Here is a 16,786-nt window from a genome sequence, read left to right on the forward strand (position 1 = left end):
ACTTTTAATAACTCTTCAAACAGAGGTATAGGTCCTTGAGAGGAAACTTGTGACCATTTGGACACTTGCTTTTGAGGATACAACTTAAAGCAATTAGGATGAATGTGTCCAGACACATCACAATGGTGACAAACATGAGGTCTAACAAAGGATTTAGAATTAGCCAAAACAGTTTTGGATTTCATACCTTTATTACCTTTCTCAAATTGAGGTACAATGATAGTCCTTGATCCAGAAGCCATGGAAGAGGAGGGGCCGGAGGAGACAGCATATCCTAAGCTAGTCTTATCAGAACTAGACTTTTGAGCACTCAAAACCTCATCAAGTTTTGCACTAGACATTCTCTCCATTTTAGTTCTAGCTTGACTAAGCTCAACCTCGAGATTCTTGACCTTCTCTTCTAATGAGGTATTCTCCACAATAAGAGTCTCAACTAACCTTGTAGTCTCATCTAGTTTGACTAACAATTCATCTTTTTCAGTTTTTACCTCATTAAGCTCTTTTCTACAAAGATGAGAAGTCTTTTCAAATTTTATGAATTTAGTGTATAGCTTATCATAGGCTTCCTGAAGGGTCATCTTCTTGGATACTTCATCATCAGAAGAATCATCACTGTCACTAGCACTCTCCACAATCACCTTATCGGTTGAGGCAGCAAAGGCCATAATGTAACTACATTCATCTACATACTCATTAGAAGAGTCATTCTCAGTGTCACTCCAAGTAGCAATCAATCCTTTATCTTCTGAATTCTTGGCCTTTTCCCTGACAAGGTAGTTTGAGTACTTTATCCTCATATGACCAAAACCCTTGCACTCATGACATTGGATAGGGAGCTTCTCATTCTTACCCTTCCTAAAGGAGTTAAATTTCCTAGAAGGTTTGCCCTTATCCTTTTTCTTAAACTGAAGAAGCTTGATAATCTCATCAGTTATGAAGGTTAGATCCTCATCCTCATCCTCATCTTCATCTTCAGAGTCCTCAATATATTCCTCTATACCCTCAAGAGCCAAGTTTTTACTCTTTACACCTTTTTCCATTGAGCCTAATCCCATCTCATAGGTTTGAAGGTTCCCTATAAGCTCAGTTAAAGGAATTTGATCAATGTCATTTGCTTCTTCAATGGCAGTGATCTTGGCATGGAATCTTTCGGGTAAGGACCTAAGGATTTTCCTAACAATTTTGGATTCTGCTATAGACTCTCCAAGGTTGAAAGCAGAATTCACAATATCCTTAAGTTTAGCATAAAACTCATCAAATGTCTCATCCTCTTCCATCCTTATTTCTTCAAAGCTACTGGTGAGTCTTTGAAGCTTCATAGTTTTTACGCCTTGGTACCTTCATAGGTGGTCTCCAGAATGGTCCATGCTTCCTTGGCAACTTCCATGGATGATATTTTCTTAAATTCCTCATTGGTCACCCCACAAAACAAAGCATTCAAGGCCCTACTGTTAAAATTTACCGCTATGATTGTTGCATCATCCCAATCCATCGGCGATTTCTTTGGCTTAATCCAGCCAACTTCAACAGCTTGCCATACATGTTCACCTAGAGCCTGAAAAAACACTTTCATATGAACTTTCCAGTACGCATAATTAGTGCCATCAAATAAAGGAGGATTCAAAAGAGATTGTCCACGATCCATGACAAAGGGAGTTAAGGATCACACTTAGGAAATTAATTCAATCAGAGTGTACCCGCTCTGATACCACTTATTGGGAACTTTAGACCCCGGTTGATAGAATCAACAAGTTTTAAATCCAAGTTTTTAATTAGATTTATTATGCATAAAATTGTTAAAACAAACAAACATCAATATCATGTCAAAACTAAGTGCAGCGGAAAAATAAATAAGACAAGATATGATGACCCAAGAAAACTAATGAAACCAACCAGTTTCACAATAAAAAACCTGGGGGGAAACCTTCCCAAAAAGCAATTCACTATAGTAAAGAGAAGTTTCAGATCTAGTACAAAACCTTTGTCCCTAGACTCTACAACCCCCGTAGATGAACTCACAGCAGAAACTTTCTACCGCTTCAGAATCTCTGAACTCTTCAATATATGAACGCCACCCTTTGATGCACGGATCCCAGTACGTGACTCACTCCTTTGCACAAATCCCAGTATGTGACTCACTCACTACTTGAGAAAGAAGAATGTTGGCTGCAAAGTTCTTCACTTCATCAACAATGAAGATCAAGAAGATGCTTGGTTACAAAACCCTAAGGAACAAAGACGCAGTAGCTTCTTTTAGAGAGAATAAGGCATCAGTCACTTTTTGCATATGTTCTCCTTGTATTCTCTTATGTGACAGCTTCTAAAATAAGCCTTATATATGGCTAGGGTTGTGAGAAAAGAAACCCTAGACAAATACAAAAGCTTGGCCCAAAAATTAGATCTGAAAATTCTGATTTTCGTAACCTTGATAGATAGTATCTGTTGAGCCTCATTAAACCTTGATAGATAGCTATTTGTCGAGCAGGTGTCCGCAGGTGTCCAGCTTTAGTGAACACATTTTCTTCACTTGTTTCTTGGTCCAATCTTCATGGCTTTAATACTAGACTTGAACAACATATTCTTTGAAGTATTAAACACATCCTAAATCTACCCAAATACAAGTAAAGTGTGTTTTGTCAAAGGATTGGCCAACTACATAAAATATGTCCTTAACAAAATTGAAAAAAAAAAAAAACACACTCACGACGACGAGAATAAGCGTTTAGCTTGCAAGCTTCTTCCGTCAGCTCCGGACCACCACAATATAAATGAAGAGCGTCAAGTGTGATCAGGTCCTTACACTTCCGATCGTCCAACGAGATAGCCGTCACTCGGCGGATGAAATCCTCTTGTTTCGCGGTAATGCGTGGACGAACGTTAGCTAAAAAGAAAAGCAGACGGAGTTAGGAGTCAAACAAATAAACTAAGTAAAGAGGTAGACGGGATCAACCTGAGTCCTTGACGTATGCCCAAGTGTTGTCAAAACCATGAGGCATCAACTCCCATTCCTCCTGACAGCATACCCAGTTCGTCCCCTCTACAAAAAAGTATATGCCCTTCCACTTCCTATTTGAGTCGGGCATATCTGATACCAACTTTAACTCCTTCTTCCTAACTGCAAAATGATATATCCCCTTTGACAAGGAGATATGCTGGGGGCGGTAACACCAAAAGAATTCGTCTAGGGTTAGCTGACGGTTTCCACCACTTAGACGATCCCACAGGATCTCGGCACCTATAAATGTTTGCCAAGCATTAAGGGCAATCTAGCTAACGGATATTCCCAAAAAATTGGCCAGCTGATGATGTAATGCCGACAGTGGTAGCCTTAATCCTGCCACGAAAATGGCATCATACATGCCAACATCCGCGGTTCGTCTTGAATAACATCTCTCACCCTCCTTGGGGAGACGGATTGGGATATCGCCTGGTATTTGATAACGGGCACGTAGGTTATTAAAAACATTCACGGACATCGACGGCAAGAATTCGTTGACGGTCCAATTCGGGGGTAAAATGAAAGGACAGTCGTCCCCGGGGGCCCCCGAGGTGCTCTCTATGACCTCCTCACCACCATCGTCATTACCCCCGGCACCAAATCCCTCTCTTCCCCCGTCACCAGTCCTTTTACCTCCGTCGCTTAATCCTTCTTCCTCACTATCATCGACCTCGTCTTCACCCTCACTCATCTCACCTTCACTACAACTTTCCACTTCCTTATCAGAAGAATGGGCTGACGTTCCCCTCTCTGACGAACAGGAGAAGCCCTCCTCAGGCTCACGACTTGATTGAAAGACTTCGTCGTAACCCGCTCCCTCATGGATCGACGATTGTTCACTCATCACCTCTCTAGACATCTGACTACCTACAAGCGACGGATTCATTCTAAGAACCTAAGACAACGACGTCGCTATAGAAACTAAGCTATAAAAATGAAAGTAAAATAAAGAAAAGAAAAGAGAACTTACAAATGAATCATTGGCAAGAGACGCTCCTATGAAAAGTGACGGTGTGAAAGGTGACGAACTCGTGAGACTGACAGACAAAGGAGATCAGAAAGCAACAATCTCTCTTAATATCAGTGAAGGATGAAAAGTTGGGAATGAAAGAAGAAGAGAGATATATATAGGCAATGGGAGCATGGAAGACGAAGCGGCACGCTCGTCCAAACGCGGAGCCAATTAGTCCATGCCACACATCCTGACATTTAAAGAAGGTGGCTTGAATTACCACGCATGAATGGCCTTCCAACGATATTAACTCCATAACGCGTCAGTTATAACTGATGGGGTCATGGAGTAGGGGGCAGCTGATGAGGATAATTTTATAATTAGCTCGTGACGGAATGAAAGGGAACGGATACAACGCTCCCGTCAGTTATGCCCATTAAACCCCTCCTTGTAAACGTTAGGCTGAAGGGAAAGAATTGACAACATTAGGCTGAAGGGAGATAGCTGACGACATGAAGCTGAAGGTCATAAGCCGGCGACCTTACTGGGAACAATGACATACGCTGACGACCTTATGAAAAGGACGACTCAGCAGGCTGACGGGAACAAAGGTTGAAGAAGACAAGCAAACCCGTTCATAACCTTGCTTGGTCTCCACGCATATGTGTACAAGGAGAATTCTTGCGCCACACGCTTAACCTTAATTAAAAAAACTCCTATAAGGAAAAGAGCTCAAAGAGATACGCAAAATCCACGAGTTACTCTCCTAGAAGGAAAGTACTTCTTGACTAAGGCACAGATTTCGGCCCTACACTACTATAAATACCCCAAAACCCTCATAAATCAAGGTACGCATAATTCACCTCAGTTCTAGCACTTTAGAGTTGCGAATAAGAGATTTTCCCTAACTTGACTGTCGGAGGGTATTTGGTCGGTACCACACTGGTACTCCTCTTAAGGTTTTCAGCTTTCGTGTTATGCAGGTTCTTCATCTGAAGCTTGTGAGGACTGTGTGGCTTACTGACGATTTTCGGCATCATCAGAGCAAAATTTAATCTTCAACAATTTACCTATGGTGCATATAAGGTTTCCATCCCCTAAAAAAAAAATTACTTCCCCTCTTTTTGCAAAAATTAATTTGCTTTTTTATTTTAATAAAGTTACAATATAGTTAGATGCATCTTTACAAGAGTTTTTTATTCTTAAGATTAAGAAAGTTATCATTTAGTATATTAATAAATTTATCATTCTTTTGTCGGCTTATAATGTCCAGTTAAACTTTTATTCCTAAAATAATTAATAGTTTTTTTTCCTTTTTATTCTCATAGTATCTGTATATTTTATGAATTAAATTTGATAAAATTGGAAATTTATAGTATAATTTAGGCATATTATATTATTATGTGAACTATAATTTATTAAAAAACTAATTAAATAATTAATAAAAATTCATTTCTTATAACCACGACCCACCCACCCAACCAGTTTAAATTAGTTTCTGCACATGTGATGGATTACGTTGAATTGAATTGGGAATATATCAACCAACAAGCTCAGATTGAGTTGAAAAAACTCTTCAACCTAACCAATGGACACCCATACCATAAGCCTTCTATTCTACTACACAATATGCTATTTATTCTAACTCTACCTTAAATGACATTATTATCCCAAATCCTATATTGTCGTTCCATCATTCTTTGTCGCGCTCCACCTTATGAGTCCATAGGCCAGGTTTGGGTCTTATCTTAGGCCAGCTCAATTGTCAAACACTAAAACTGAAAAACTTGTTGTATTATATTAAGTTGAATAAGAGCAACCACACCAGTTCGGCTTAATTTTTTGGTCTATTTTACACCAATAATCTACTTTTTCTATTTTACAAGACCACTTTTACAAAACACCTACGTTAGAATATCTATTATACACTCTAATTTATTTAAATAATATTTTTTTATTATTATTTTATTAATAAATATCTCTTTCATAAATTCCCTCTCTCTCTCTCTCTCTCAAACCCAGAATTCACACATGTAGAAGACCTGGTGACAACAGCAAGGCAAACCAGCGGCAAAGTGGCAGCAACTTGGCAGCAGATCCAACTAATTTTTGTTAGGTTTTTCATGTGGGTTTCTGTTGGATTTTTCATATGGGTTTTCCATTGGGTTGGATTCAGTTTTTATTGATTTTGGTTTGGGTTTGGGTTTGGGATGAGTTTTTCTCTAGGTTTGGGTTGATTATGAGTTGGGTTTTTCGATGGGTTTAGCTTGATTTTTGTTTGGCTTGATTTGAGTTGGATTGCGGTGGTGATGGTTGGGTGGTGCTGAGTTAGTCGTTGGATGTGTGGCCGTTGGGAAAGAGAGAGAGAACCTGAAAGGTGAGAGAGAAAAAATAATAAATTATTGATATACACAGCTACAATAACTGTGTATATATGCACAGTTACTATAGCAATTTTGGATATATACAAACTTATACAAGCACTGATATACGTGATTTTTTGGTTAAAATGTGTAAAACTAACCTCTTTTTCTATTTTGCAAACTTATGCAAGCATTGATGCGGTTGCTCCAAAGTTCTAAAGGATTCATATGACAGGTTTCATAATCTGAACATATATGATTGTCTAGCCAAGCTTGTTTGAAGACAAAGTGAGTGTACGAACTATTATTACCCTTTAAATAATCAATTACTTAATTTGGTGGTTTTGTTTTTTTAAGGTGATTGTAAATCTATTGTGAATTGTGATTTGATTAAAAAATAACATTCGACATTGCGTCCCACAAGCTTATTTTAGAGCAATTGTACTGAATCGAATTGTGGTCCCCTCAACATAGACGACTTTATGTCAAAATGGGATGTCAAAGCAAGTCAAAACCGCATTGATACTAATAATGAACTAGGTTTTGATTGGGACTTAAGCAAATCAACATAGAATTGACTCATTTATTAATCATGTCAAAATAGGTTAACCCATTTTGACATAAAACTATTTGTACTAAAAAAAAAAAAAAAAAACTAGCCTTAGGCATCAACATTAGTTGAGGAGATAAATAAAAAATAAAAAATAAAACGCGCTTGCCATACTTCAATTGGCTGAGTAGGAAATTGAGTATACTTTGTCTTAATTTGTGTGATTACGGATTTTTAACACCCTACTTAAGCTATATATGGTATTCCTCTTTAATTTTCCCAATTAAGATGTGTTCTCTTCCACAAATTTGCTTCAAAATTAATGAGCAACTCATAAATACTATTTTTCTTCTCATCTTCATTGAAATTTGAAAATGTTCAAATTGCAATTGCATAATTAGCAATAGGTCCAGTCTTTAGTGGGACTAGGAGGGTATGTATACAACCATTTATGGTAGGTGTGCTGCTTTTTAAGCTTTAAATGTGCGACAAACAATTGATTGTGAATGCATTTCATATACGGAAAATTATTAGATACTCCTGGAGTACTATAAAGGCGTACTCCCCCTCTCACATGAATGATGGGTCCTACTATGAATTTAATTAGTGGGACCCACCATTCATGTGAGATGAGAGAGTACGCATTTATGGTACTCCGAAAGTACACAATAATTTTCCTCCATATGCATAGAGATATTCATGTATATTACTCATATATGTATATGGAATGTATTCGAAAGCAATAAATTTAAGCTTTTTTTGTATTCTTAATTTATTTGACTTAAAAGAATAGATTTATTAGAGTTATTATTTGATTTTTTATTTATGTTATTTTTTTTAGAGCTATTTAAGTTATTATTTTAAGTCAAATAAATGAATATATATATATATATATATATATGGAGAAATTATTAGGTCCACCAGGAGGACTACTGACATGGTTCTTCTTAATCTCCTAACTAATAAAATGCTGTTATTTATGAAATCTGGCATCATCTAGTATTTTTTATTTTTTATTCTTTGTGCTGATTAGGAAGCTCACACTTACATTTGCATAGACAACATCATCTCATTGGTCAAGGACGACCACATCAGCAATCCTTCCAGTGTAAATAATAATTTCTCATATATATGGAGGTACTCTTTAATAGTCCATTAATTCCATTTGTTTATTATAATTATCAAATTATTGCCAAAAATTTTGTAATTCAATTAGTTGAACGCCTCCTAGTATTTTCAAAAAAATATGTCCATGGTTTAAATCTCTTATCTCTCAACTATTAAAAAAAATTATTCCAAAAAAAAAATCATTAATATACTTAAATTTAATGATTTATTTGACTTAAAAAATAAATTAAATAATGATAATACAACCCTATCTAGAGAAATAAAATTTTGAAGAACAGTATATAATTATAAACCGGTGATTTTAAAATAATAATAATAAGAATAATAATAATAATAATTTTTTATTATTATTATTATTATAAATTGGCTTATTAAGCGAGAACAAATATTCGTTTTTTTAATATTAACATTTTCTAAAAAAATGAATTATTTATAAAAAATTTTAAAATACTATATCATTTTCCTATATTTAATAAAAACCTTAAAATGAGTTGAAAAATTATCTTCTCTTATTTTGCTTAACGTGAAATGACGTTGTTTTTAAAAACTTATTTTTAGAAAATAATTTAATTTTACATCAAGTTAAATAAATAAATAAATAGTTTCCCTTTTATACAAATTTTTTCATATACTATGAAAATGCGAAAACACTATTTTCACATCAGCTTTTTCATTGAAACTAATATTAAAAAAAAAAATCTGGACATAAAAATTGAGTCACACATTGAAGTTACCGAAATGGGATTTGTTTTTTTACTATTTTCAAAACTAATCATTCTTCATGTCTTCTACCTCCCATTCCCAAAATCCATTAGCGCTTGACCTATTTTGACTTCCGTTATAAAACGTAGTGTAAATTACTAATTAGATATCCTCCACTGCACTAAACTTGAAGTATATTCCAATTAAACTGCTTTAAACTTTAAACCCCAAGGAATAAACCTTGATTCCACCAATCAATTGAATACAACACTTCAAGCTTACATGAACTTGACCTCATCTGATCACCAAAAAAACGTTCACAGTTACACCCAATCACATGGAAAGCACGTATATATAAAGGTTGAGACAAAGAGAGTCTGAGAGAGAGAGAGAGAGAGAGAGAGAGAGAGAGCATAATGGAGAACAAGAAGCAAGGTATAGTTCAAAGACACTCCAACAAGTTTCTTCAACTTTGCTTTGCTCTGCTACTACTCTCCTCCTTTGCCTTCTTTCCCTTTTGCCAGTCCTTTGACTATGGCGAAGCTCTCTCCAAGGGCCTCCTCTACTTTGAATCTCAACGTTCTGGCCACTTACCACACAACCAAAGAGTCACTTGGCGACACCATTCTGGCCTCACTGATGGTCTTGAACAAGGAGTGAGTCCATTTTATTCTATACCCCCATTTCCCAAATTCACACATATCAAACATATATGTATCTATATATTGATCTTATTCATTTCAATTTCCATACCCCAATTGCCAAACAAGTCCATTTTTCATACCCAATTCCCAAAATCACACAACAAATGTTTATATACATCCATTTTATCATAACCCATTTGTCAAAATTACGTCAAATTTTTTATATAGTTCATACATGCACATAGATATATATGTTCTGAGTGATTTTTTTTTTTTTTTCTTATTATCAGGTGGACTTGGTGGGAGGGTACTATGATGCTGGTGATAATGTGAAATTTGGTTTGCCTATGGCTTTTACTATAACAATGTTGTCGTGGGGTGTCATTGAATATGAGGAAGAGATTGTCGGTGCCGGCGAGTTTGGTCACGCGCTGGAGGCGATCAAGTGGGGGACTGACTATTTCATCAAAGCACATACTCAACCAAATGTGTTATGGGCAGAGGTAAACTCGGACATTTGTTGTGCAAACAAATTGAGAACATGTCATTCCCACGCGCTGAGTGTGGGATTATCCCACCGGGCTCACCGGAAATGGAAACTGATTTGAATTTCCGAACTGTCGGTCAAAGACTGTTTCTCTGTGAAGTTCCGTGAGGAGTGACCCACTTTACTGCCGTGATTGGCGCGTGTCTCACTCGCGGCAGTATGTGGGGATGACCTTGTTCAAGTCTTTCTTTTTCTTTTTTTATTTTAATTTTATGGGGGCATTGTTCAACTAATCAACCTGTTTATCTATCTAATGTATTGATTTGGTATAGCTTATTTTCGATTGCCTATTCGACTTAAAAATGAGTTTGAAAAAAAATAATTATTCTATAAAAAAAAAAGTAGATTTTTTTTAAAAAAATGTGTATAAGCAAATAAGTAAAATTTTATGTTAAACCAACTTGTTTTGTTTAATTTTAGTCAAATATTTATTATGTAAGTAATTAACATACAATTATTTTTTAGGTGGGTGACGGTGACACAGACCACTATTGTTGGCAGCGGCCGGAGGACATGACAACATCACGGCATGCTTACAAGGTTAATGCCAACAACCCCGGGTCAGATGTTGCGGGTGAGACGGCAGCGGCAATGGCAGCAGCTTCAATTGTGTTTAGGGAAACTAATCCACATTACTCTCACCTACTATTACACCATGCACAACAGGTAAGCTAGTTAATGAGGTTGCTATACAAGAGAATATGTGGTTGGTATACTATTCACCAAAATTTTAAGTGTTTGGTTAGTATTACCAAAACAAAAACAAAAAAAGGCTAGAGGAAGCGTTATACCAATTATAATTTTTTGTTGTATAATTAATTGTGGATAATAATAAAATGGGTTTGATATTGCAGTTGTTTGAGTTTGGTGACAAGTATAGAGGAAAGTATGATGAAAGTATTGGAGTTGTGAAAGGGTATTATGCGTCTTTTAGTGGGTACATGGATGAGTTATTGTGGGCAGCTTTGTGGCTATACAAGGCCACTGACAATGAGGAATATTTGAAGTATGTGTTAGAGAAGGCACATTCTTTTGGTGGTATCACTTGGACCATGACTGAGTTTAGCTGGGATGTCAAATATGTTGGCGTTCAAATCATTGCTTCAATGGTAAGACACTCTCTCAATTAATGGACTTTTTATAACCTTTTTAATTTTGGCACCAATATTTAACTGTTGGAAGACTGATTGAAATGGAAAGCTTTACAATCACTGTTATGGCCAGCGGAAAACATTAAAAAAAAAATAAAAAAAAAACCTTTGTAACTGCAAGACTTAATCAATTTGTTTAAGCCTCACCTTTGACCCTTCACCCTTGTAGAGTTTAACCACATATATAGCTACAAGCTTACCAGCGTTACAATATTTATTGCAAAATGCTGATTGCATTTCTGTGGCCTACAAGCGTTATTGCAATATTTATTGCAAAATGCTGCTTGCATTTTTGTGTCCACTCCACAGGTAGCAGAGAAGATAATGTATATACATCAAGTATATATAGGAAAATTCTTAGGCATTTTCGAAGCATAGAGAAATAGTATTCTTAGGGCACAGAGAAATTGTACTTCCTCTTCTCATATTCATGATGAAACCTACTATAAATTTAATGAGTGGACCTTACCATGAATGTGAGAGAAGATAACACAATTATCCGTGCTCCATACTTAAAAATTACTTGATATACATACATATATATATATATATATATATCATCATTTTTGTTCATGGTATGATAATTGTAATTACATAATAGGAGGAAGGTAATGCATATACCAAGTACATGAGATAATTATTGTAATAAGAATGAGTTTGATTTTTTTTTTTTTGCACAAAAAATTGTTTATTTAGTTGCTAAAATTTGATAAAAGTATAATTGTAATGTACATAAACAAATAAGTTAGTATAAACTAACTAAAAAATTAATGCAAACGTAAATAAACATTGATACACAGCTCTTTTTTCTTATTGAAGCGTTAGTGATGACTTGACTTTCGATCATTATCATTATAGTCTAATTAAAATTTTATGAAAGAGTATCCATCATATATAGTTTACTACAGTAACATAGCCCCACTCGGATGACCAATAAACATGAACACAATCGGCAAACTATGATCGATTTTCATTAATTTAATTTCAAAGGCTGCTATCACTTTTTTCAATTTTCAACTTCTTTTTCTTTTTTTTGGTTAAAAATTTTCAACTTCCGAATAGCATGTTAGCACTAACTTTTACTTTTCTGTTGTTTTTCTTTTCAGTTGCTGATGGAAGAAAAGCACAAGAAACACAAGCATATGTTGGAACAGTATCGTTCAAAAGCCGAGCACTACGTTTGTGCTTGTCTCAACAAAAACAACGTGTCTAACGTGGAACGCACCCCAGGAGGCTTACTGTACATCCGCCAATGGAACAACATGCAATACGTCTCATCAGCATCGTTTCTTCTCACAATCTACTCCGATTATCTCCAAGCCTCAAATCAGAAGCTCAATTGTCACAAAGGTGAGGTGGGCCCAGATGAAATCTTTTCCTTTGCGAAATCACAGGTTGATTACATCTTGGGCTCTAATCCAATGGCCATGAGCTACTTGGTTGGCTATGGCCCCAAATACCCACAAAGAGTTCACCATAGGGGAGCATCCACTGAATCATACAAAGGCAATAAAGGTTTTATTGGGTGCACACAGGGTTATGATAATTGGTATGGACGAAGTGGGCCCAATCCTAATGTTCTCGTTGGGGCCCTTGTTGGTGGGCCAGATAGCAAGGACCAGTTTAGGGATCAAAGGTCCAATTTCATACAAACTGAGGCATGCACCTATAATACCGCCACACTAATTGGGGTTTTTGCTAAATTGCATGGTTTACAACAAGCTGAGAATGGTATCTCTGTGAGTCCTGCTTTAATTGCTTCTAGCTAGAAAAGGATATACAAGGAAATAGGAGATTTTGGGTTTCCATTAATTGGTTTTGGTGGCTGAGTCAAAAGCTGCACTAACCCAATGTATAAACATTTTCATGTATACAAAAAAAAAGAGAGGAAATTATGAATAAAAGCTAAACCGGGATATTATTCATTCTTTAATTGACTTTTCAAGAAGTATTTCTCAAAAGTAGTTAGAGACAATGCTCCAATCAAATCCATATATTGATCAACACCTACCAACACAAAAGTTAGTCTCATTTTCTTCCAAGAAAAAAAAAAGTGAGTCCCATTTTGTGACACTTGGTAATATTACGAAACCGAAAAGATTGGGGAGTTAATGAAATTCACGGACATAATGGGTCATCTTTTTTTCCATGATTTTGGAATTATATGGTCTAAATAAGACACAGCTTCCTTTAATTGCGGGTATTCCATACTACAAGCCAAACATGAAGAACAAATAAACCACGGCCACGGCTCATATCCAAAATTACGGTGTCAATGGCAGCAAATTTAGCCACCTGAAAAGTCACCCAATACGATAATTAAGCAGGATTTCATGCACTTTATTCATTTCTCATAAATAAATTAGATATCCTGAATTTGGGTCATAATTTTCAACCTCGTATTAGGGAGATAAAAATGTGCACTTTTTACCTTTTTCCTTTGCTAGTTTACGCAAGTTTTTAGCGCGTGCACACACCCTGGATTGAAAAGCTTGGACCAGATTTATTAGAACACACAAGTACAGCACTAAAATAAGCAAGCAAGACTTTAATGTCAAGGGTTTAATGCTCTTGAGTACATTCGTACATTCCCTAGAATGCTCAGTTGAAGAGGACGTGATTTTGCGGGTAGTAATAATGAACGGCAGCAAGGATTTTCTGATTACATAATTTTATTTATTTATTTATTTTTATATATATATAATTTTTATTTTTCGAGTTGATACTTTGATAGTTAGAGAATGAAAGATTAAAATCTTAAATTTTTTCTTTAAAAGAATTAAGAGTTAAGTTACAAAACTCTAAACCATTACATAATCTAAATATGATTATGTAATCTCAATAATGGAGGCTTATGATTTTCCTCCCCAAAAAAATGGAGGCTCTTGCTATTTAAGAGTGGTGCATCATGCAAAATACAAGTTTGACGGTCCATCAATAGACAACGTGGAATTGGTGTCGGAATACTAGAGAATGACAACCCCAGTTTTGCCCTATGAACCCAATGACCCTGAGAACCACAAAAAAAGATCTATGCAAAGGTGACTCAAGAGTAGGGGTGGCAAAGTAAGTCCAAACTCATTTGCCCACCCAAACCCACCTACTCTAATTGAACCCAAACCTACCCAATTATTAGTTGGGTTAAATGGGCATCAACCCAATCAGACCCAATAATTATTGGGTTTTAACTAAAAATCCAATGAGTCTCATTAATCCAAAAACAATTTACCCAAATTCAACCCAGCCCTTCCCATTAAAAAAAAAAAAAAGACCTCAGACATTTCAGTGTTTCAGGGTTTTCATTTTCCTTCATTTTCTCGACCTCCAAACACTTCTCTCTCTCTCGCTTGCTCTCTTTCTCTGATCTTTCACTATTCTTCTCTTCACAAAACCTCATAAAAAGATGAAATAAACTACAGAACACAAAAATATATACAAAAATGAAGCTCGCTCAATTCAAACATGAAAAAAAACGTTTCAAAAATCTCATCTTTGAAGAAATAGAGAGAACCTTTGGAGGAGGCAAGTATAGGCTTATCGTCTCGGCGATCGGCAGAGGAGGCGGCGGTCCAATATTAGGCAACATTGGTGGAGGCAGAAGCCGACACGGGAGCCCCCGCCGGTGCATTAGCCAAGATCGGAGCAGCAGCCGCCGCCAGTATACTCTTTTTGCTATGTTTGCTCGAACAGTAGGTGTAGGGAGATGTGATAATTTTTGTGTGGAGTTTCTATTTGGTTAGTCAAAAAATCAAATGAGAAGGAGGAAAGATCGTTATTGATACAACAAGAAGTAGAGACCGTCATTTTTTTGGCAACCGAGGCCATTGTAAAGAAAAGTTTTTTTCTTTTTCCCGAGAAAGTTTTGAGCTTGAAATGACATTTGTTTGTATTTGTTGCACTGTTTGGTTGCCAAGTAAGAGACAGAAAATAAAAAAGAAAAGCAAATATTTTTTTTATTTGGTTTTTAAATATAATTGCTGATGTGGATGTTCTTATGTGGAATTTTTTAATCCCAAGAATGGAGACTAGAAAGAGTGGAAAATGGAATCCAAGAAAGAGTTGGAGTATTCACTTTAGTGGCATTTTGGTAATTTTGATAATTGGGTAATTGGGTGGGTTGGAGTTTACCCATAATAAGTGGGTTGGGTTGGATTTGGGTTAGAAGCAATTAGTTAAATGGGTTTTAATGGGTAAATAGGCTTTATATACCCAACCCAATTATAGCCAACCCAAACCCACATAAATCCACCCATTTGACACCCCTACCCAGGAGACATGCATGCAGGATTTACGCTATGGAGTAGAAGGCGAGAACGTGGATGGACAACCCATATAGGAGAGTGATGCTGAAGACCAGACATGGATGGATGATACCCACCCCAGCGACGAGTACAGTCAGACTGAGGATGCATGGGAAATCAAGGTACCCACCGAGATGAAGCGCAAACTGGCAGGAACATGGCAAATGAGCATCATCCTCAAACTCATGGGCAGACAGCTTGGCTATCGTACACTCCAAACTAGGTTAACGGGTATTTGGTGCCCCGCAGGTAAAATGCAATTAATAGATATTGGATATGGTTTCTTTATTATGCGTTTTGATATTTTGACAGACTACCAGTATGCTCTTATGGATGGTCCATGGTTTGTGGGAGACCAATATTTACAGGTGCAGGCATGGGAGGCAGATTTCCACCCGCATATTACCAAAATTTCAAATACGGCAGTATGGATCCATTTAGAACAACTACCCATAGAATACTATCACCCTGAATTCCTAAAACACGTGGGAAATAAGTTAGGAAAACTTCTAAAAATTGATGTTGTCACTAGTGCTGCCATCCGAGGCTGATATGCTAGATTATGTGTCCATGATTGATTACATATTCCTCCCATATGAAGACGAGGGTATTAAATCCAGCCCATTGAGCAATTGAGCAGTGCATGACATCCAAATTTGGGCATACACAAACACGGGTGAATATTTGGTAAAAAGTGCATATAAGATGATCCAAACTCAACGCCTGAGTTCTTCTTATGGCCAATTATCCAATCACTTACAAAGCAATAAAATCTAGAAAGCAATTTGGGTGGCCAAGGTATGTAATAAAATCAAAACTTTCATTTGGAGAGCACGTAGAGATATACTACCTACTAAAGCTAATTTAACTAGAAGAAAAATTTTGTTTAATGCTGGGTGTGAATGTTGTGAGGATGGGGTAGAGACAACTGATCATAACTTGCTAAGCTATCCATTTTATGACGAGGTTTGGAAGCTCACATGCTTGAGAGAGATCATGACTCATTGCACAAATCTTTCATTTGTGGATGTGGTTGATCAAATAATGCAAATAAAAAATGACCCAAAGATTGCAATATTTTTCACAACCAGCTGGATGATTTAGAGTAAGCGGAATGAGGCTCACTATGATACTCCACATCCTGATCCCCCTTCTCTAGCCAAGTCTGCTATAGCCCATGCTTTAGAATATTTAGAAGCTAATTATGGAAGCTTCAATTGAGTATTTGTAAGATTTTGCGTGTCTCAGTCCCAGTGTGGCTGATCATCCTCTTGAACCAGCTACTGATCATCGCCTTGGTAAGCTATTGCCTCACCAATTAGCTAATCAGACGCGAGCCCCTTCTTCGGCAGATTCCTCCTTTTGCTCCTCAGCCCACGGGGTATTAGCAGCCGTTTCTAGCTGTTGTTCCCTTCCCAAGGGCAAGTTCTTACGTGTTACTCACCCGTCC

The 16,786-nt window shown here is 36.6% G+C and overlaps 1 protein-coding gene and 1 non-coding gene across 2 annotated transcripts; one reads left to right on the forward strand and one right to left on the reverse strand.

Moving 5' to 3' along the window:
• Positions 1-9,082: 9,082 nt before the first annotated feature.
• LOC142638944 (endoglucanase 11-like) lies at positions 9,083-12,927 on the forward strand. Its single transcript, XM_075813021.1, has 5 exons — positions 9,083-9,349; positions 9,628-9,840; positions 10,350-10,550; positions 10,739-10,993; positions 12,142-12,927. The coding sequence occupies exons 1-5, from the start codon at positions 9,110-9,112 to the stop codon at positions 12,802-12,804; spliced, it is 1,572 nt and encodes a 523-aa protein (XP_075669136.1). The 5' UTR covers positions 9,083-9,109; the 3' UTR covers positions 12,805-12,927.
• Positions 12,928-16,591: 3,664 nt separating this feature from the next.
• Positions 16,592-16,786, reverse strand: LOC142641847 (18S ribosomal RNA). The gene has a single exon (XR_012845523.1). It is a non-coding gene; the product is annotated as an 18S ribosomal RNA (ribosomal RNA).

The sequence above is a fragment of the Castanea sativa genome, chromosome 6 (assembly GCF_040712315.1).
Source record: "Castanea sativa cultivar Marrone di Chiusa Pesio chromosome 6, ASM4071231v1".
Lineage (NCBI taxonomy): Eukaryota > Viridiplantae > Streptophyta > Magnoliopsida > Fagales > Fagaceae > Castanea > Castanea sativa.

Excerpts from the sequence above, each read along its gene's own strand:
- LOC142638944 (XM_075813021.1), top strand. The coding sequence starts at position 9,110 with ATGGAGAACAAGAAGCAAGGTATAGTTCAAAGACACTCCAACAAGTTT. Across the intron at positions 10,551-10,738 it reads TATTACACCATGCACAACAG|TTGTTTGAGTTTGGTGACAA; the intron begins GTAAGCTAGTTA and ends TTGATATTGCAG. Across the intron at positions 10,994-12,141 it reads TTCAAATCATTGCTTCAATG|TTGCTGATGGAAGAAAAGCA; the intron begins GTAAGACACTCT and ends TTTTCTTTTCAG.